Below are 22729 nucleotides of genomic sequence, written 5' to 3'. Positions count from 1 at the left end.
TAGAAACTAGAAAGCATGAATAGTGACAAATAATATAGTTAAGATATGACATGGATACGGCAACACAACAATTATAAAAATAGAGGACACAGATACGATAAGACACTACAATAAAATATATTTTTATATATTTTTTATCCATAAATTTTTTATATGAATATAAAGTGAATACAATTAAAATGTAATTAATGGTGTGTGTAAAAGTAAAATAAAATAAATTTATAAACAAGATTAAAATTATGTAGGAAAAAATAATCAATATAATTAATTTTATTAATTTAATTAATTTAATTTTTAATACTAATAGATTATAAAATTATAAACTTTTTAAATAATTTCATTTTCCTTTTTCTTCTTTTCTTTTCTTTTTTTTTCCTTCTTTTTCTTTCTCTTCCTACATTTTCTTTTTTTTTTTCCTTTTCTTTCTCTTTCTCCTTCCTATTTCCTTTTTTAATTTTTAATTATTAATTTTCCCTTTTTACCCTTTATCAAATTGTACGATTTAAGAGCTTTATAAATTCAATACTAGTTGTTATTGAATAATATTTTATTACATAAAGAATAAAAAAAGAGAAAAAAATACAAAGATTTTATAATATGTGTTAATAAAGAAAAAAAAAGATACAGAGTTCGTTTTCTCAACCTGCAAGCCATGTAATAAATATACATTGAATTAAACTTTTTCCTTTTAAACATCAACAGAAGCCAATTATATATAATACTATATGATACTTTTACATGTAGATGTGAATGTACTAAATTTTGACGTTTGTGTTATAAAATAAATAATTCAATTAATTATTACCAAAATAAACAAAATTAAAACAAAAATATAGTATAAGAGAAGTACGTACCTTTAAATAGGCTTGCAACGTCTTAAACTCAGTTAATTAGGACCAATTGCAAACTTCGAACTCCTTCAAAGATAATGACATAATAAAATTTTTTGGACAAACTCAACTTCTCTAAATTTTTAAGTCTTAAAATTTGCAATCTCTGTAGCACAATGGCTTGTGGTGGAAGTCCACCCTTATCCTTTGTCATATTGAAGACCTCATTTTCTGCTTCTCCGAAGATTACATGTTCCAAAGAGCCGCAATCTTTTATTTCGACTTCTTCTAGATGCACCAAACTTTGAGCAAGGGGAGTCAGAAAGAGATATGCCAGTTTCGCACAATTCCATACTTTCATAGTCTTAAGACTTTGGAGGTTAACAAGATAGGTGGGCCCTTTCCATATCCACTGTAGTTCTGGTAATGACTCTAGCTCCAAAGAAGTTAAATTAGAGAGTAGTCGTACCTGACATGAATTCATTGATTGAGAAGGTAAATAAATATAGAAAAAACATTACATGCAAAGGCAATAATAGTAGTTATTGAATAATATATTTTTACATAAAGAATAAAAAAAAAAATACAAATATCTTATAAAATGTGTTAATAAAGAGAAAAAAAAGTATATAGTATTAGCTTTTTTCAACTTGCAAGTCATGTAATAAGTATAAATTTAGTTTAATTAGTAATATAATTTAATTAAACTTTATTTTTTTTAAACTTCAACAGAAGTTAATTATATGATTAATTTATAAAGTTTAGTAATTTCTCATTATTCATTAAAGGACAAATGGAGAGAAAACAGGTACCTGAAGCTCACCCATTTCCTGGGGAAAATCAATGATTTGCTCTAATCCATTACAGTCCCTTACGGAGAGATTTTGTAGATGCAACAAACTTTGAGCAAGGCAAGGCGGGAAGATGGCTTTCAATTCACCACAGTTCCTAATGTTTACAACCTTTAGACTTTGGAGGCTTGCATGATATTGATGGGTTGATTGTAACTTCCATATACTCTTCAATTCTGGTAAAAAGCGATAGATACAAGTTTGTTAAATTTGAGAGTAGCGGTGTCTGACTAATTTCTTCCTTTTCAAGAAGCCCATCCATTTCAAATACCACTTTCAACCGCTTACAATCTTCAATGGTCACATCTTTTAACTTTTGTAAGAAGCTAATCGGAGGCGGACCATAGCACAACTCTTTCAAACAAGTCATTGCCCGCATTCTTAATTTCTCCAAATTAGAGAATGTAGTGGTTGGTCCTTTCTCTCCTGCTGTATCCATCAAGCATTCCATATCATCACAATATCCAAGCTCAAGCGAAGTTAATCCATTTAGGCCCTTTGGATCTACGTTTGGGACAATACTTTTGTGTCCCTTGACATCCACTAGATTCAACTTTTCCACATTGCAAAACAACTCCTTGAATGCACTTAATGAAGATGAGAATTTTTCGATGCTCAAGGTTCTCAATTTTAGCCCCTGAATAAATAGAAGACTTGCATTTACAGCTATAATGTAGCTTTGTAGTTTAGGGAACACAAAGTTTTCTGGAAAACATTGAGCAGTAGAAACTCTCAGTGACAACGCAGTCAATCGAGATAATGAATTCAGCTCTGATAAGTTAACATTGTTTTCACAGGTCACGTGTAGCTCTTGGAGTGATGTCAACCTGTTTATCAAACACTTCAAGTGAATCATAAAAATAGAAGTAAACATAAATTAATTTTAATTATCTCAGCAAATATAGCCTGATTCTTCAGCTCCTTTTCTTAAAAAAAAGGGCTAAAGCTTCGGATGCTTCATAAGAATGAGAGTGACCAAAAGCTTATGTTAGATATGTTTCCCATAGTCTAAAATTATATACTTAATAAAGTAAATAAAAGAAAAATAAATAACATAAAACTAATTACTTAATTTTGTGCAATATGATAGAAAAATAATTGACATCTACTATTACCTTGATAGCAAATTAGGGGGAAAATTTATCTGTTTGCTTCCAAAGTGAGAAAAACGCAGCGATTTTAGTCTACGCAATGCCACTAATTCTTCAGGTGGCTCATAAATATTAGTATCAACAAATGCAAGAATTTCAAGTTCTTCCATACTTGTCAAAAATGAGATGTTCTCGAGCTCAAGCTTGCAATTTTCAAAGTACAGAGTTTGAAGATTTGTTACAAATTCAAGTACTTGTAGTGAGAAAATGACCTCGTGAGAAATAAAACTCGAAGGGCCTTCATTCCTTTAAAAAATGCATTTGAAAATTTCACTAAATTATTTCCCGAAAATATGAAAATTTTGAGTTCTGAAAATTCCAAATTGTCGGGTAAACTTTTTATGTTGCTGTTCCAAAGGGAGATTGCTCTATAACATCCACGACTTTTACTTGTAGGCCATTCCGTCAACCCCTCTTTTATCATGAATTTATTTTCCTCTTTCGATGCTATCCAATGAGCAAAATCACGAACTACGTCATGCATGCTTACAAAGATTTCATTACCATCATCATCATCATCATCAATTTTCAACAACAAACCAGACTCTTGGAGTATTCTCACTGCTTCACGAATTTCCATCCGTAAGACCCTAATTAAGTTAACATTAGAAAATAACCCATAACCAATTCCGAACATAATCAACCACTCAATACCAATATGATAATCTTCTGGAAAAAAGGAACACAACAAGAAACATGATTGAATATTTTCTGCCTTCCGAATATTGTCTGCCTTCAAATAATCATAACTAAGCTTGAGGCACTTGTACAAACTTCCACAAATATCTTCATTGTCTAAATGTCTTGAGTCCTTGAGCCGCTGATTTGCTGCTTCCCACCCATTTAGATCTACACCTTTTAGAGCACTTCCGATTGATACAATTGCAAGAGGCAAACCCTTACATTCACGAGCAACCTCCTTGGCCACAGCATTTAATGCTGTCGAAGAAACATCTGTTAGACCAGCCTTATCTTTGAATAAAGCCCATGCTTCATCTTCGAATAAGATGTTGAGTTTAAATATCTGTTGACAATCCATTCGAACACAGACTCGTCGATCACGTGTAGTCAGAAGAATTTTGCAACCCTCGTGTTCAACACCGAATGGAATACCTATAGTCCGCAATTTAAAATCATTCCAAACATCATCAACAATTATGAGGATCTTGTTCACGGCTTTCAATCCCCACCATAACTCCTCTGCTTTTTCTTCTTCATAACTTTCTTTCAATGCAAAACCTAACTTTTTTGCAATTTGATCTTGAATTCTACTGATGTTTGGAGTTTGGGACATAACAACCATCACAACTTTATCAAAGAGCTTTTTATGAGGATCTGTAGCATGCCTCTTAACTTTTTCTGCCAAAGTCGATTTACCCACCCCTGGCATTCCATGCAATCCAATCAAGGTCACATCATTAGCTTTTAGAGCCTTGATGATTCCACGGAAAGTTGACTCTGAAGATTTAAAAGGCTTGACATCCTCAGGTGGGGGTAACTCCATTCGCTGAGCAGAGCAGCGCACTTCTGGACAACTCCGAACAAGTCCTTCGATAGAGGCTGTCTTCTTTGCTACTTTCATACTCAAGCAGTATCGCCAACCCCAACTAGGGCACCAATTGAAACACTTCTTACGTTCTATTTCATCTTCCAAACTCTGGGTTTCCACCAGTTCTTTCTCTGTGCTATCGAGCCAGTCTAGGACTTTCTGTTTGTGCTCAATTATGTAACCTTGCCTTTCAGCCCTATCGACATCAGATTTTCCACTATTTTGTTTCAAGTCAAGTTCATCTCGATGATTCTTGAATTCTTCAACATTTTTCCCAAAACGAAAAAAGTAACTTACATAAGGTGATGCATACTGTGTTATCAGGTTTAACAGAAAAGTGGCAGCAGCAGAGATATCCAACTGCATTTTCTGTTATCAGGTTTAACAGAAAATTGGCAGCAGCAGAGATAACAAGTTCAACTGCCATTCTTTGATGATCTGAGTTTGAAAAGCAACTTTAATGATTAGTAAACATATTTAACAGCTAGGGAGACAAAAGCAAGTGTGAATGTTTACAAAGTATCTTAATTACTTTTGGAGCAATACATACCTCTGTGAAATTGTGAACTACAAGAGAACTGGATCAACTTAGGAAATTGAAATTTCTGCAAATGGTGGAAATTGTTTAGTGTTAATGCTTATTTTAAAAATATATCTTAGATGTGTTAGAATAAACGCATGGTATATATTTTGATGATTCTATCAAATATTTTCTGAATTTTTAAATAAATATGGCAGTGAAAGAAACAAGCAAAGAAGTTTTTTCTTTTGGTACTTAAAATTAAAGAACTTTTGAGCATATAAAAAATTATGGAAAATAAAAAATATATTATTTATGTTTTCCTAACTGGGGATACGACCTTCTACGTCAAGCAGTGAGGACTTTTGACATCACCAACTCCAGAGATCATTAGGAAAGGAAAATTAAGGACCAACCTTAATAGAAATAAAAAGAAAATTAAGCAAGGAAATAAAGGTAAGCGGCAACAAAATTTTAATAACATGGAATTTTTTTTCCTATCTTCGGAGTTAAAAGCAAATCATAATAGCTACAAAATGATACAGAATAGAAAATAAAGCTCCCTTTCTTTCGTAACAAATAATTTTTATATTTTCAAGTATTTATTTGACAAAAAACTGATTGATTAACGAAAAATAATTTATTCATCAATGAAAAATCAGATTATTTTTAAAAAAAATTATCCTACGTAATTGAAAAAAGAAAAATATTTTTCAAAAAAAAAATATCTATGAGTAGAATTACTTGTCAATTCTTTTAAAGATAATTTTACTTATAAATAATCTTATATTAATAAATAAATAATAGTATATTAATAAATCATATATTAATAAATAACATTATAATATATTAATAATATTATTATATTAATAAATAATAATAGTATATTTATAAATAATGTAATAATAAATATTATTAATTTAATTAATAAATATTATAATAATATATTATTAGTAAATAATATACTATTAATAAATAATATTAATAAATAATATTATAATATATTAGTAAATAATATAAAAACAATAAATAGTTTTATTTTAAGTATTTTTATATTAACATAATATTTTAATATTAAATATTATTATTAACATATAATTATTTTTTAATATTCATAATTTTAATAATAAATAATTTCAATATATTTTAATAATAAATATTTTTTAATATTTTAATGATTATATTAATATTATTTAAAAAATTTTCGAAAACAACTTAGTTACAAAAAATAATTTTTATTAACTTATCCAAATAATAAAAAATCTCTTTTAATTTAAAAAATTTAAATACTTTTTAAAAATTATTTTTTAAAAATCATTTTACGAGAGTCGAAATCAAAGAAACTAAAAAATTATACAGTAACAAGACAAGGGCCCAAGCATCTTTTACTTTTCTTGGGAGTTGGGAGCCATACCTTTAATTGATAAATTTATTTTCCTTTTGTGCTAGTACGATTTTTTTTTTTTTAAGAAAACTGATCTATTGATGGTAGTGGGACATGGCACCATTGATTCACTTTTGAATTATTGATCCCTTTACTTTCGTCTTTTCTCAATTATATTTCAACAAGAACTTTCTCACTAACTTTGCTTTGTTGGTTTTCATGGGATTAGATTCTGTATCGAGTTATGCCCCATGCATTGAAAGAGTTACTAATTCAAAAAAAAAAAATTTTCCTCCATTGATTTATCCTCACGTATGAAAGAAGTAGTTTTTTTTAAAATTATCTTAGGTGATAACATGTGTTAGAGTAAAGGCATAGTATAAATTTCCATAATTTTATCAAATATTTTCTCAATTTTTAAATAATTCTATTCATTCCATTTTTTTTCCTTAAAAATGCAGTTTTTATTTAAATATGGCATTTGTAACGAAACAAGTAAACAAATTTTTATTTTTTGGTATTTAAATATGGAGTTAAAAGTAGATAAGAACAGATATAGAAACAAAAAAATACAGTAATTTTTTATATACAAATACAGCAACACTTTTTTTTTTTCTCTTATTATATAGAGATAAACACAGAAGAAAGAGAAACTGAAGAAGTGGAGCATTGCAAACATTTTGGGGAATAAAATAGAAATGGTTTATTGGAGCATACCTCACTTGGGATGGATCTTCAAGAGCTATATGGACTTTTTACTTCACCAACTCCATAGATCAGTGAATGAAATTCAAGGACCAGCCTATGTATGGATTTCATATATATGTCAGTAAAATTAAAATTAAAATTAAGAAAAAAAAAGTATAGAGTAAACCAATGAAAAAAAAATACCTAATTTTTTTTTTTTTGGTTGAGTTATAGAAAGAAGAGCAATGCAGAAATGAAACAAAGTGTCTGGTACTCTAGCTTGCCCCGAGATGTTGGGATGATAGAAGACGATGCTTTGCTTCACTCTTTAACGACAGACATACTAAGGTAGGTCAGCAACGCTGAAGAAAAACATAAATATAGCAAGGAAACGTGAATTTTCAGGATCCAAGATGGAGCTTTTTTTTCCACCACGCACAATCTATTATAGACACTGATAAAGTTGGTGCAGGGTTTAGTTTTTTTTTTTTTTTTGAATTCAAAGAAACTTAAAGTAGAAATCAACTTTACTTCAAATGAATAAAAAAAATTCATAGTATCCATATATTTAATATTAAATTTTATTATTTCTAATATTTAAAAATAAAAAATCATAAAAATAATTTTAAAATATATAAAAAATAAAATTTTAGATATTAAAATAAGAGATAATTTCGAGATATAAAAAAAAATTTTTAAAAAGACCGAAGGAGTATTATTTTTTTTTCCTTATTCAAATCCTTAGTGGAAGACAGCAAGACAATGGCCCAAACATCATTTCCTATTCTTCGGACCCGGGAGCCACTACGGCTATACTATTAACAAAGTCTAATAGTGTAGATTCGGTGAAAATTTTTAGTTGGAGTTCAATTTCAAATTTGATGTTTGAGGTTTAATTAAAATTTGATAAAGTTTTAATTTTTAAATATAAATTTAATTTTAAAAAAAAATTAAATAATTTAAATTAACTTGATTAAATTTGCTTATAAAATAAAAATAAATTTGATTTTTTAATTGTAAATTTGATTATATATTTTCAAATATAAATATAAATTTAAATTGATATATATAAATAAAATAATAATTTTTTAATTAAAATAATTAAAATATATTAATTTAATTAAACTCACAAATTATTTAACATAATTATTAAAATATTAAAATTCTATTAATTCAATAAATCAATTTATTTAAATTTAAATTTAACCCGATAATAATTTTATCAAATTTAAATTTTGCAGCTTACTGACCTTTTAGGCACTTAGGAACAATACCATTTAAGTTTACACCTTTAACTATTTGTGATACTATGAATTTTTTAAGAAATCTGATATATCATTATCACGATTGTCAGATCTTCATAGCTTTTGCTAGTGGGACATGGCATCATTTATTTATACACTTCTGAATTATTGTTCCCTTTTATTTTTCTCTTTCTTCGATTATATTTCAGCAATAATTTTTTCACCGACTCGGTTTTGTTGGTTTTCATGGATTGGATTTATTTTTTAGCAATAATTGTCTCACCTACACAGTTCGTTAGTTTTCATGGATTGGATTCTGTATCAAATTATGCCCAATGCAATGCAATTAGATTTAATGACCAAAGAAACAAAAGAAAGGGTTAATAATTCTAAATCTCTTGTTTTTTTTTTTTTTTTCCTCCATTGATTCATCCTAACACTTGAAAGAAGTAAATTTTTAGATTACCTTAGCTGATATGCTGCGAAGTATCTTAATAACTTTCCGAGCTACATATAGCTCTATGAAAATGAGAAGTAAAAGAGAACAAATTGTTGATGGATCAACTTGGAAATTAAAAATATTGCAGATGGAAGAAATTATTCAGTGTTCATGCGTATATTAAGAATATATGTTACATGCGTTAGAGTAAGGGCATAGTATATGTTTTTATCATTAATCTATCTAATATTTTATCAAATTTTAAATGAATCTATTTATTTCACTTTTTTCCTTATAAATGCAGTTTTTTTTTTTTTTTAATATGCCAGGGAAACAAATAAGTAAACAACTTTTGAGCATATAAAAAATTATGGAAATAAAAATAATTATTTAAGCATACCTAATTGGGGATGGATCTTCTAAATTAAACTGTGTGGACTTTTTACATCACCAACTCCAGAGATCATTAGGAAAGGAGAATTAAGGACCAACCTTAATAGATATTAAAAGAAAAAGGTAATAAAGATTAGCAGCAATAAAATTATAAGAAAATTGAATTAGTTTTTTTCTTTTTTCTGGAGTTAAAAACAAATCAGAATAGGTATAGCATAAAACAAAATAGAAAGCAAAGAAAGCAAAAAAAATTATACAGCAACGCTATTTTCTTTCATTCTAGAGACAAGAACACAGAAAACAAGGTAAAGATACCTAGGAAACATGAATTCTCAGGATCCACGCAGATTTTTTTTTTCTTTTGAGTTCAAAGAAAACTTAAGTAGAAACCAACCTTGTTTCAAATGAACAAAGAGCTTCAAGTATCCACAAATATTGAGACGTTGTGCTTGAAATCTTTGTGACTGATTGAAACTACAGAGAAAAGTTTGATCAAAGATTTTAATTTCTTTGGATTCTCTTTTATCATACTATTATCATTTTGCTTGTTCAAATCCTTAGTAGGACATGGTATCATTGATGCACTTTTGAATTATTGACCCCTTAGTTTTGTCTTTTTTCAATTATTTTTCAACGATCACTTTCACCCCTACTTTATTTTGTTGGTTTTCATGGATTAAATTCGACGCGTTGAAAGATTTAATAATTAAAAATTTTGTTTATTTCCTGCGTTGATTTATCCTAACGTATGGAAGAAATAGTTTTTTAAATCATCTTAGCTGATATACGTGAAACTCCACAGTTTAAATAAATTTATCAAAATTAAATCTTATAATAAGATTTTTTATTTTTTATATGGTAATAATTATTTGTTAATTGATATTATTTCCATCTCAAAATATACCATACATGTGTTAGAGTAAAGGCATAGTATTTATTTCCATGATTCTATCAAATATTTTCTCAATTTTGAAGAATAAAATAGAAATGGTTTGTTGGAGCATACCTCACTTGGGGTGGATCTTCAAGAGCTATAGCGACTTTTTACCACCAACTCCATAGACCTGTGAAGGAAATTCAAGGACCAGCCTGTTTATGGATTTCATATATATATATATGTCAGTAAAATAAAAATAAGTACAGACCGAACCAAATGAAAATAAAAATAATTATTTAAGCATACGTAATTGAGGATGGACCTCCTAAATTAAGCTATGAGAACTTTTTACATCAACTCTAGAGAGAAAGGATAATTAAGGACCAACCTTAATAGAATTAAAAAAAAAAAAAAGAAATAAAGATTAGCAGCAATAAAATTATAAGCACATTGATTTTTTTTTCTTTTTGTGAAGTTAAAAGCAAATCAGAATAGATAAAGCCTGAAACAAAGTAAAAATTAACAATCAAAGATGTTGGGATTTACCTTGAATCTCAGAATCCCACATCAAAAGTTAAGTGAGTTTGAGTTTGTCTTGTATCCCACATCGGGAGTTTAGTAAAGGTATAAAGGGTTTCACCCTTATAAATAAGATGTTTTGGTTTTAGTTTGATAATCCCAGAGAGTTAGACACTAAGAGAATAGCTAAGTGAGTAGGTTATTAAAAGGGTATAATTGGGTTTTGGGTTAAGTTTTAAGTAAAGAGTTTTAGGAAACTTTTCTCATTCTAAAAGTCTCACAATTGTAAAGATTTATTTGTTAGTGGATTAGGTTTGGAGTAGGCCATTTTGAGTTGGGCCGAACCAAATATGTGTGTGTTCTTATTCTTAATTTGAGTTGGCTATTTTGTGTGTGATTGCTGCGTGTGAGTGTTATTTTTCTCAACAAGTGGTAGTGCACACATTTGTTGGGCTAAAAGCCTCTAATCCAATCACACCAGCGGAAGCGAAATCAAACAATAAATCAAACACATAAGAGACAACAATTTAACGTGATTCGGTCCAACTGACCTAAATCCACGGATGAGAAACAAGATCCACTAGTTGTAGAGAATTACAAACTTACATCAAATCATCAACCTCACTCAACAATCAATACTCATAAGACACTCTCAATCTCCTCTAGTCCTATGGATTATTCTCAACCTAAACAAATACAAACCTAAACCCTTGTGCACCCTTTCAGCATAACCAAATACATACCCATATGCTTCCATACATCATACCTATGTGGACCCTCTCAGTCTCCTCTAGTCCACTCACAAACAAACATACACACCCATAAGACGTAAAGCCACAATACTCCTATGGGGTGTCTATCCCACAAAACCCTACAACTCTCTTACATCTTTTTCTCATACCTAACCCTGTAGAGACTTCACATATTTATAACCATACAAACTTGTCCATTAAGAATCCCTCTTCTCTTAGAATTCTTCTCTTGTAAGTTAAACTTGCCTATTAAGAATCTCTTTCCTTTTAGAATTCTTCTCTTACAAGTCAAACTTACCTATTAAGAATCCTCTTTCTCTTAGAATTCTTCTTTTGCAAGTTTTCTTGTCCATCAAGCAATATCTGACAAATCTTAAACAAATCCCAAACAAATCTCAAAAATGACTCAAATCCCATAAGAGATTTGTTTGGGATTTGTTTGAGATTTGTCAGATATTGCTTGATGGACAAGAAGACTTGTAAAAGAAGAATTCTAAGAGAAAGAAGATTCTTAATAGGTAAGTTTGACTTGCAATAGAAGAATTCTAAAAGGAAATGGATTTTTAATAGGTAAGTTTGACTTACAGGAGAAGAATTCTAAGAGGAGATGGATTCTTAATGGGCAAGTTTGTATGGTTATAAATAAGTGAAGTCTCTAGAGGGTTAGGTATGAGAAAAAGATGTAAGAGAGTTGTAGGGTTTTGTGGGATAAACACCCCATAAGAGTATTGGGGCTCTACATCTTATGGGTGTGTATGTTTGTTTGTGAGTGGACTAGAGGAGACTGAGAGGGTCCACATAGATATGATGTATGAGAGCATATGGATATTTGTTTGGTTATGCTGAAAGGGTGCACAAGGGTTTAGGTTTGTATTTGTTTAGGTTGAGAATACTTCATAGAATTAGAGGAGATTGAGAGTATCTTATGAGTATTGATCGTTGAGTGAGGTTGATGATTTGATGTAAGTTTGTAATTCTCTACAACTAGTGGATCTTGTTTCTCATCCATAGATGTAGGTCAGTTAGATCGAATCACGTTAAATTGTTGTCTCTTATGTGTTTAATTTATTGTTTGATTTCGCTTCTGCTGGTGTGATTGGATTGGAGGCTGTTAGCCCAACAAATGGTATCAGAGCTATGGTGTTCCTCAACAAGTGGTATCAGAGCTGAAGGTTCGAAACGTGAGAAGAGTTGAAGATTCAAGATGTGGAAAGAGCCGAAGGTTCGAGATGTGAAAGAGATGTGAAAGAGCTGAAAGTTTGAGATGTGGGAAGAGCTAAAGGTTTCAGATGTGAGAAGTGCATGGTTTGAGACATAGGAAGAAGCAAGTCCAGAGAAGCTCGATTTAAGAAAAGAGTTCGAGTTCAAGTTTTAAAGATTGATGATTGGTTTGTATGAAGCGTGAAGACACAAGAGAAGAGAAGATGATTGTGAGACTTTCATTACAGGTGGAGCCAAGCATGTCTAGCATGAAGATAGATGATTGATGGAATTTGAGTCAAGGTGAAGATTGTTGGGAATAATGACTCAAATCTTATAAGAGATTTGTTTGAGATTTGTCAGATATTGCTTGATGGACAAGAAGACTTGTAAAAGAAGAATTCTAAAAGAAAGAGGATTCTTAATAGGTAAGTTTGACTTACAAGAGAAGAATTCTAAAAGGAAATGGATTCTTAATAGGTAAGTTTAACTTACAGGAGAAGAATTCTAAGAGGAGAGTGATTCTTAATGGGCAAGTTTGTATGATTATAAATAGATGAAGTCTCTAGAGGGTTAGGTATGAGAAAAAAATGTAAGAGAGTTGTAAGATTTTGTGAGATAGACACCCCATAGGAGTATTGGGGCTCTACGTCTTATAGGTGTGTATGTTTGTTTATGAGTGGACTAGAAGAGACTAAGAGGATCCACATAAGTCTGATGTATAAGAGCATATGGGTATGTGTTTGGTTATGTTGAAAGGGTGTACAAGGGTTTGGGTTTGTGTTTGTTTGGGTTGAGGATACTCCATAGGACTAGAGGAGATAAGATAATATAAGATTAATTTGATACTAATTTTGGACGTTACAGTGGTCTTAAAACCTTTCTTACATGTAATTGACTCTCAAACTTAGTTATGTTAATATAAACTATAACATATTCATTTTAAGGATCCTTAGTCAAGCTTAGGATAATATTTAAAAAAATAGATTCATACAGATGACCAATCACACCTAGATAAAAACATTGATAGCAACTCCATATTTTTGTATCTAATGAGCAGGCTGTTGAACTTGAACATTATGATATAAGATATTCTGGAATTTTTGTCAAAATATTAGAGTAATTTAAGAAGACTTTCCAATATTAAATATTCCAATTAAATTCAAAATTTTGTGAAATTTTTTGAATCCAACGATGAAACCTCATCAAGAGAGATAATAGTCATTTTGAATACTCTTGAGATAAAAGAATATTTTTGAATTTTTGCTAAAATATTGAAAGAATTTAAGAATATTTTCCAATACAAAAATTGTTTTAAGATTTTTTAAGTGTTTTTAAAGTTTAATGGATAACATAAAATCAACCAATACCATTTTTTGGATGAGCATTGTAAGGTACTATAATTTTTTTTATATGTAATCGTACTCTTAGATCTGATCCGATTTCATAGAACATAATTTATTCTTTTAAGGAATCTAAAATTAAGCTTAAAATCTTTTTTTAAAAAATAAATTTAATTAAGTGATAAATCACACCTAAATAAAAATTTAATAATAAATTTATAATTTTATATTTAATAACTAGAAAATATGAACTTTGAGGATCCAAGATGTAGCTTTTATTTCCATCAAAAAAATTTTTTTTTTGAATTAAAAGAAAACTGAAGTAAAAATCAACTTTGCTTCACATGACAAAAACTTCAAGTACTCACAAATACGGGGAAATTCTACTTCAAAATCCCGTGACCAAGTGAAACTACAGAGAAAATGTTGCATCAAAGACATCTTTAATTTCGTTGGATTCTATTATCATTTTCCTTATTCAAATCCTTCATGGAAGACAACTGGACAAAGGCCCAAGCATCTTGTCCTTTGCTTGGCAGATGGGAGCAATGACTTTAATTCACACCTTTGTTTACTTATTTATTTATTTTTTGCTCGTATGAAATTTTGAAGGAAACTGATCTATCATTTATCAGAATTGCCAGAGCTAATAATTCACAGCTTTCATTGGTAGGACATAGCATCATTAATGCACTTTTGAATTATTGACCCCTTTGTTTTCCTTTTCTTTTTTTAATTATTTTTTTCATTTTTTAATAATATTTCGATTGATCTGATAAATTTATTCAAAAATCGAATTAAATTATTGATCCCTTTTTTTTTTCTTTTTTTAATTATTTTTCCGCATTTTTTCTATTTTTTGTCGACTTTCGCTGATAAATCTATTTAAGAATTGAATTATTACTTCATGTCCGGAAAGTAACTCAAAATTTAGAAGTGTTTAGGCATAAATATTAAGTTTGCCAAATGAATCAAGACTTAAATTGAAAGTTCATTTAAAAATCGATAAGCTTTGAGAATAACATTTAAAGTTCGTGCTTAATTTTATAGCTTTTTTTAAATTACTCCGATTTGATAGTTACTTATATATTTTATATTTATAATTATATTATAGAAAAATAAATAAGTAAATAATATATATGTACATATTAATTTTTTATATCTACATGTATCAATTTCAATCAAATGTTAAATTAAATTAATAAATTTATTTTTTAAGTTTTATTTTATCATAGTTAATATTATAAAATTTATTTTTATTTAAAAAATTAAAATCAAGACTTAATTTTTTTATCAAGCTGAGCTTAATAAATCTTAAACATATTATTAATATATTTAAGCTCAATTCAAATTCAATTTGATCATAAATATTTTTATAATGAATAAACATCCACTATTATTTTATTTTTGGAATTAAATTCTGCATCAAATTATACCCTGATGAGATTTAATGACCAAACCAAAAGGGGGTCATGATTTTTTTGTAGTAATGTTCTATAGTGATTAAATATTCATTGTAATTATAGTACAAGTTCAAATTTCTTAATTTACATTTCTTTTTTGTATAAGATTAAATATCATTTCATTATATCTGTAAGCATCACCAATTTGCTACTTGCAATTACAATTCCAACTCTTACATGGCATACCGATCTTTTAATTTTCTATCATTTTCTTTTAGACAATGAAAAAAATAACTTAGTATTTAGAATTAAAGCTCTAATTTTATTTTCAACAAATAATAATAAATAAATATAAAAAGTTAAATACAAAAAATACAAAAAAATTATGGCGATTAACTCTCAACATGATCAGAGTTACATTTACTTGTGGATGCTTCAATGAAAGAGATTACAAACAAAGTCCATTTACACCTTTCGACATCTCTCCGAAGTTTTTTTTTTTTTTTTTAAATCTTTAAAATGCACACCATCTCAAATCGGTAGTCTTCAAATATCTATACATATAATAAAATCTATCCCATACCTCAATTTTGATGGACAACTCTTCATTGTAAAAAAAAAAAAAATGATGTGAAGAATGTTTTTGGAAAAAGGTCGTATTATTTGAGAGAAGAACCTTCTAGACGGAAAAAGGAAAGGAGAACACAAAAACGCCTTATCTTCCTTTTCTATCAATTGGATTTCTTCATACTTTTATTAATTTTGAGATTAAGAAATGAAAAACCCCTCTTTTTTGCATTATTCTAAAATGCAGGGATTTTAGTAGGTTCGAGTTTGGAATTGGAGAGAATTGTCCCTATAAAGTGGTGCATGCAAGCGGCTGGCATTCGGGCATTCTTTTCCTTTGCTGATATTGATTTGCCAAATTGGATTTTTAATGTTGAAAAGTAAGTGGTTTAGAAACCTTCAATCTAAGAAGTTTAGAAACCATTTAATCTGATGTATTTGCTTTAAGCAGAAAAAATGGCGTTTACCAGCATGGCAACAATTTCTTTCAAGTTTCAAAATTTTCGAACTCCTCGAGTAAGAGAAAAAAAACCCATAATTTCTCTATAATTAATTCAATATTAGCTTACTTTTTAATTAATTTTTCTTTTTTTTTTTAATTTTTAAATGGAAGCATGTCTCTTTTAGTAGTTGTTATTGTTTCAACCAAACAATAAAATTCATTACAACCAGCAAATTTTGAGTTACAAGTGAGTCTGATTTTAACTTTTTTTTGCTAATATTTTTAAAAGTTTTTTTTAGCTTTTATTTTGTTAATTTATTGAATTTAATGCTGATGGATTTGTGGCATTTTCGGATGATGCAGAGATGCTTAAAGGTGCATGTGGCAAGTCACTTGCTTTTTTCCCTCCGGTATCATCTTTTTTTTTTCTCCTTTTTAGCGTTTTATCAGTTCAATAGTAGATTATGTATCCCAGATGCCATAAGCATTCAAGAATTCTTTTCTGTTTTGTAATGCCCTGTCCTTACGAGTTGAAAACATACAAGACCCTAATCGAGAATAGCCAATTGTAAAAAATGAGAAATATATACCTACACAAATCTGGGAACATTGATGGTATTAGTGTTTGGTGAGAATGTTCCAATGGTTTACACTTTATAGGATGCTTCTTCTCAACTGCAGTATGCGAGTTACGAAGCTATGAAATAAACTCAAGAACTCCTCCTGCAAAGGTACATTATAATTATATCCACTTTGGTTTTTTCAATCTTTCATATTTGGACGCTTTTGCAAAGAATTTTGTTTGGAGTATTTAAAATATTTTCTTGTTTTTTGCTGCAGTAACAACTGCAGAGAATGGGCTGAGGGCATTGGAATATTTGGGATTGGAAAGTGATCAGAGAAATATCTTGGAGGTCACATGTAACATTCCCTTTGCAAAGTTACACTTTGCAGGATATTTAAGAACTCCTCCTACAAAGGTACATTATAATTACATCCATTTTGGTTTTTTCAATCCTTCATATTTGGACCCTTTTGCAAAGGATTTTGTTTGTAGTAGTTAAAATATTTTCTTGTGTCTTGCTGCAATAACAACTGTAGAGAATGGGCTGAGGGCATTGGAATATTTGGGATTGGGAAATGATCAGAGAAATACCTTGGAGGCCACATATAACATTCCCTTTGCAAAGTTTTCAACCTGAAAAAATAAAATTCAGTCTTTTATGTGTATTTGCAGGTTGAAAAGGTAAATCTAATAATAACAGATTATTGCATGCTTGGAATGACAGGCTATGAGCTTCTTAAGAAAATTAAGGTATTCAAAATTTATAGAATAAAGAGTTATAACTTTTTTTAGTACCATTTTTTAGGATTAATTCTCACCATTGCAATTATGTTTATGTTTTGGATACAATAGGAATCATTAGTTATGAAGAAGGTTCCTGTTGTGTAATCATGTCATTTGAAAATAGTCCCACTCGCATTAGCCAATAAGTAATTTCCTGAAGATGTTTTCTCTACAAATCTTTTTTTCAACTAAGTATTTGGCTCATTAGCACCAGAAATTAGTATATCACTGACAAAATTTTACTGATGGAAGTATTTCATTGGTAATTACCGACTATTTATAAATGGATTACCAATTCATCAACAATACCAGCAGCAGCAACAGCAATCAAGGCATTCGGCAATGGGGGGCAGTCGTAGTCACCACGAAATGGGAGACATTTGATTCTTCCCCATTGTTGCCGATCCCCTAAACATTTATGTCTACATCTACATCAACCACCAATAATTTAGTCTCGCCAAAGTTCCCTTTGGAATTATTTGACTACGCAGTATGCCAGGTCTCTGTTTTTTCTGTGTGTGGATGTGCTTTGGGTTTGTCTTCCAGTTGGGTTTGTTATCTCTTCTTCTTCTCCTTCTTCCATTCTTTCTGTACTTAGATTTTCTTGGGCAACCCTTTTTTTCCAATCTATCATTCAGTTCACCACAGAATAAATGGGGATTCCACCATAGTGATTATCAATTATTATGATGATGACAATTAAAAAAATACTGTTAGTCTCCTTTTATTTTATTGTCCTTGAATCCATTTTTCAATTTGTACTATCCTTCTTTTGATGGTGATGAATTCCTGGATGAAGGGGAGGTATATTTTGGCTGCCAAATGTGTAATCTAAATATCTCCATTTTTCAGCCGAATGCAATGGAACAAGGTCAATTGTAATTTATTTGTTGTCCAAGTCTAAAAGCAGAATAATGGTTGGTGAAATTTGAGAAATACTATATTTAATTTTTATACCTTGCTTAGCTTATTATGTCCATTATATCCCTCTTTATTTTTTGTTTTTACTAACTTTAATGCCCTTAATTCTCCATTTTAGTGTACCTAAAGTATGATGTTAGACCTAAAAGAAAAGCTTTCTTTGGTTTTTATAAAGTTCTCTTTTAGTTCTTAGAAAATTTTTACTGTTTATAAGATAAGATAAAAGTTAGAACTATGTTTTGTATTCTTATGGAGATGAGAGGTACTCTATTTTCTTAAGGATAGTTTGTTTCTGTGTGTTTATTAGGTTCAAGTCTAAGTTTATATAATGGGAGTTTAAGGTACAAAAAAATGGAAGCAATTGTAGGTAATGAGTGGTAAACAACAGGGAATTAAGTGCAAGCATGCTGTAATATTGAAGTGGGCTGAATGTTCTAACAGAAAAAATGTGCCTAATGTCTTTGTAGAACAAGATTTGTTCATTTGTGCAGCATGAAGAAAACACTTTTTGGATACCACAAATGTTCTCAAGGTTCTTCAGAGATTGCTTAGGTGGAACTTAAAGCAGAGATAATCTGCAATTTATGCTTTCATATGCAAATCTGGCTTTGTTTTGAAACAACGTATCGCTATTTCTTCAACTGTATGTTTGTTTTATGTTGTATCTCAAGATGATATTTGGAACCTAGTATACATTTCAGTGTGCATGGCATGTGGTTACTATTAGTTGAAACAAAAGTTTACTGAAAGGAGCTATAACTATCAAGGTTTTTCAAATAAACTGGCTGACAAACAAAAGTTCCAAAACCCTTCAATCTAAGAATGTAGTATGTTCATAGTTACGTGGGCTTGCAAGCTCGTAAGTATAATTCGAACAACCAAATTATTTATGAAAAATCCCAAAACACCTTTATTAATAATACTCTTACGTATAAAATTTGGTTTAGGGGATTCTATTATCTGCAATCTCTAAAAAAAGAATTTATCATCCTTTTCAATTGTTGGGCTTGAAGTGACAAATACAACAACGTAGAAATAATATATCATAATAAACTCACAAAATAAACAACAATCAATAATCAATATAAGAAAAATAAAAGCACATCAAGATTTACGTAAAAATCCCTCAAGTGTAGAGGAAAAAATCATGCACTACTAAAAAAATCTCCACTATCAAATAATAAATATACAAAGTTCTCTTCTAGTTAAAATTATAGCTAATCAACAACTAAAAAGACAATCAGAGAAATTTCACCAAATAGGTGACTCAACAAATACACCATGAATTTGTTATTAGAGAGTTTCAAACATGATCTTTACAGTTCATAATGTAGAACTCTAAATCATAAACTTGCTGACAAAATTTTAGCTCGATCGGATCACAAATCGACTTTGGTTCAACTAACTCTCCCTTTTCTCTTTTCTCTTTATTTTTTTTTGGCTTTTCTTTTTCCCTTGGTTTTGGCCCTACCACACTTTCTTTTCACACTAAAAATTGCCCCACTTTTATATGTAGCGCTTTATTTGATGGTCAAAGGCAACAACGCTTTAGGCCTTTTAATTAGCTAATCAATTGGGGCTGGACTCCACAGATTCCTAACAATATCCCTTTCCAGCCCTATTAAGAGGAGATTCATCACCATAGTGATTTCATGTGGAACTTAACTTGGCCAAAGAACCCATTCTGGCCAAGTTACTATAAAGCTCAAGCTTTTCCTTGAAAAGTGTCTTAGTTAACATATATGATGTATTCTCATTAGTATGGAATTTCTTTAACTACATCTACTATTCTTCAATCATCGAATACAACTAATGATAACTGACATCAATGTGCTCTATTTTAGCATGGTACATTACATTCTTACTCAAATCTAAAGCACTCTGGCTATCAAAAAATACCACATACTCTTTTTGATTCAACCTTAATTTGAGAAGAAAACATTTCATCCAAAGCATTTCTTTACTTGCTTTAGTTGTTGCAATATACTTAGCCTTTATAGTTGACAAGGCAATACACTTCTACAACTTAAATTGTCAAGACACAACTCCTCTTGAAAAAGTGAACAAATACCCTAAAGTAGATTTTCTACCATCAAGATCACTTACCATATCAATATCAGTAAACTTTTCTAAAACTAGTTGTGAAACTCCATAACTCAAACATATTTTTAAGGTACTCATCAAATATCTAAAAATCTATTTCGCTACTTCCCAATGAACCTTTTTCAGATTAGAAAAAAATTTGTTCACTATACCAACTACATGAGCAATTTATTAAGCACACGTTCAATGTACTTTTCCTGTGATAACTATAGCATTTCAACTCTCCTATCCCGATAAATATGCATACTAAGAATCTGCTTTGTTGGACCTAAATCCTTCTTATCAAAGAACTTAGACAATTGTTCTTTCAACCTGTGAACCCTATAGCATATTATCCCACAATTAACATATCATCAATCTATAATAAGAGAATAATGAAGTTACCATCAAGGAATTTTTTGACATATACATAAGGATCCATTACTATTCTTTTATAGTTGTGGCTTACCATAAAAGAATCAAACTTTTTGTACCATTGTCGTAAAGCTTGTTTCAACCTATATAAGCTTTTTTTCAATTTGCAAACTAAGTGTTCTTTTCCTTTCACTTCAAAACCTTTAGGTTGATCCATATAAATGCCTTTTTATAAGTCACCATGCAAAAATGCAGTCTTAACACCAAGTTGCTCAAGCTCAAGATTTAAACTAGCTGTTAATCCCAATACCACTCAATTCGAACTCATCTTCATAACTGGAGAGAAGATCTCATCAATATCGATGTAAGATTTCTGAGAAAAACTTTTCATCACCAATTGAGCTTTTTACCTCACCAACTTGTCACCATCTTTTTTCAGCATAAACATCCATTTGTTCTTCAACAGCCTCCTTCCTTTTGGAAGTTTAACAAGATCATATGTACCATTTTCTTGTAATGACTCCATTTTTTCTTTCATTGCTTTTAACCAATGCTCTTTATTTGAAGTAGTCTACACATTTTAAAAGTTCTCTGGCTTCCCTTCACTAGTAACTAAAATAAAATCTAAACTTAGATACCAAGTGGATGGTGTGTGTTCTTTGGTATCTCTTAGGTTGAAACTCTACACTACCTGATGTCGAAGGTAGCTCCTCTTGTTCAACACTCTCTGATGGAAATGAGTGCTCATCTTACTTATTTAAAAATTGATTGGATCTGGCTTATCACTAACTATGGTTGGCTTGTTCATATCCCCAAGTTTTATTTTTTCTCATTTTCACCATTGTGACTCTTTTCGATGGTACCTTTGTTAATGTTCAAACATCACACTCAACAGTAACCCGTATAGTCTTCTCATTTTTCTTAAGGTCTGCTATGGTTTCTTTTTCATAGAAAACCATATTTCTACTTTTAACTATCTTTTTTTTTACTAGATCTCATACTCTATAACCAAATTCTTTAGCACCATATCTTACAAATATACACTGTGTGATTTTACTATTAAGCTTTGACCTTCACTCTTTTGGCATATACATAAATGCTGTACACTCAAAAACTTTCAAGTGTGAGTATGAAGCATTTTTTTCTATTCACAATTTTTCTAGAATGTCAAAGCCCAAAGGAACTGATGGTGATATGTTAATCAAATAACAAGCTATGTTAACTATTTCAACCTAGAATGGCTTTGGTAATTTTATCATGTTCAACATACATCTGACTTTTTTCACAATAGTGCAGTTTATCCTTTTAGCTACACCATTATGCTGCGGTGTTCTAGGTTTTGTCATCTTATGATTGATCCTATGTTGTGAATAGTATTCTTCAAAGTCTTTGGATATGTATTCTCCACCACTATTAGTTCAAATACATTTTAAAGGCAACCCTTGTAATCCTTTCCACCATAACATGAAAATTTTAAAAATACGGTAACATTTGGCTCTTGTTTTTCAATATATACACCCAAGTCTTACATGAAACATCGTCAATAAAAGTAATAAAATATCTACTATTACTCAATGATTCAACCTCAATAAGACCACATACGTCAGAGTGAATAAATTCCAATCTATTTTTTTCTCTGAGAATGTTTACGAAAAGAAACTCTAAAATACTTGCCAAACAAACAATGGTCACATCAATTGTGAGACATACATTTGTTCAAGGTAATGAGAGATTACTTTACCAAAACTTGTAACCTTTTTTTGCTCATGTGTGCCAGCCTTTTATGCCACAAGTTTGTTGAAGCATCATCTACAACGACATTTATCTGGTTGTTGTTTAATTGCTTTCATGT

At 29.9% G+C, this 22729-nt stretch overlaps 2 protein-coding genes and 1 long non-coding RNA gene across 8 annotated transcripts; 1 reads left to right on the top strand and 2 right to left on the bottom strand.

Moving 5' to 3' along the window:
* Positions 1–1647: 1647 nt before the first annotated feature.
* On the bottom strand, positions 1648–2942 carry LOC149519161 (uncharacterized). Its single transcript, XM_089759612.1, has 2 exons — positions 2797–2942; positions 1648–2508 (listed from the first exon to the last, which is right to left on the bottom strand). Exons 1-2 carry the CDS (start codon positions 2940–2942, stop codon positions 1779–1781), a joined length of 876 nt encoding a protein of 291 aa, XP_089615738.1. The 3' UTR covers positions 1648–1778.
* A 2-nt stretch (positions 2943–2944) lies between these two features.
* On the bottom strand, positions 2945–9673 carry LOC149519160 (disease resistance protein UNI-like). Of its 5 annotated transcripts, none has more exons than XM_089759607.1 (6): positions 9443–9673; positions 9056–9147; positions 7177–7334; positions 7003–7087; positions 4932–4986; positions 2945–4819 (listed from the first exon to the last, which is right to left on the bottom strand). In XM_089759607.1, exon 6 carries the CDS (start codon positions 4745–4747, stop codon positions 3011–3013), a length of 1737 nt encoding a protein of 578 aa, XP_089615733.1. In that variant the 5' UTR covers positions 4748–4819; positions 4932–4986; positions 7003–7087; positions 7177–7334; positions 9056–9147; positions 9443–9673; the 3' UTR covers positions 2945–3010. The 5 variants fall into 5 exon arrangements, with proteins under 5 accessions (XP_089615733.1, XP_089615735.1, XP_089615734.1 ...); XM_089759609.1 differs by having other exon boundaries at positions 7177–7298; positions 9443–9575; XM_089759608.1 differs by having other exon boundaries at positions 9364–9490.
* A 6196-nt stretch (positions 9674–15869) lies between these two features.
* On the top strand, positions 15870–17163 carry LOC149519159 (uncharacterized). Of its 2 annotated transcripts, none has more exons than XR_016341932.1 (5): positions 15870–16089; positions 16161–16225; positions 16515–16561; positions 16812–16882; positions 16992–17163. It is a non-coding gene; the product is annotated as an uncharacterized LOC149519159 (long non-coding RNA). The 2 variants fall into 2 exon arrangements; XR_016341933.1 differs by having other exon boundaries at positions 15951–16089; positions 16833–16882.
* The last annotated feature ends 5566 nt before the right edge of the window (positions 17164–22729 follow it).

The sequence above is a fragment of the Durio zibethinus genome, chromosome 4 (genome assembly GCF_047325235.1).
Source record: "Durio zibethinus cultivar Kanyao isolate XHJ-2024 chromosome 4, ASM4732523v1, whole genome shotgun sequence".
Taxonomy (NCBI): Eukaryota; Viridiplantae; Streptophyta; class Magnoliopsida; order Malvales; family Malvaceae; genus Durio; species Durio zibethinus.
The sequence above is the reverse complement of the archived record's forward strand: the minus strand, read 5'-3'. Positions and strand labels throughout refer to the sequence as shown.

What these genes read in the sequence shown, in the direction of transcription:
- LOC149519161 (XM_089759612.1), bottom strand. Translation starts at nt 2,942, where the DNA reads ATGGAAGAACTTGAAATTCTTGCATTTGTTGATACTAATATTTATGAG. An exon ending in CCCCCTAATTTGCTATCAAG is followed by an intron (nt 2,509 to 2,796) that starts GTAATAGTAGAT and finishes TTTGATAAACAG; the next exon opens with GTTGACATCACTCCAAGAGC.
- LOC149519160 (XM_089759607.1), bottom strand. Translation starts at nt 4,747, where the DNA reads ATGCAGTTGGATATCTCTGCTGCTGCCACTTTTCTGTTAAACCTGATA.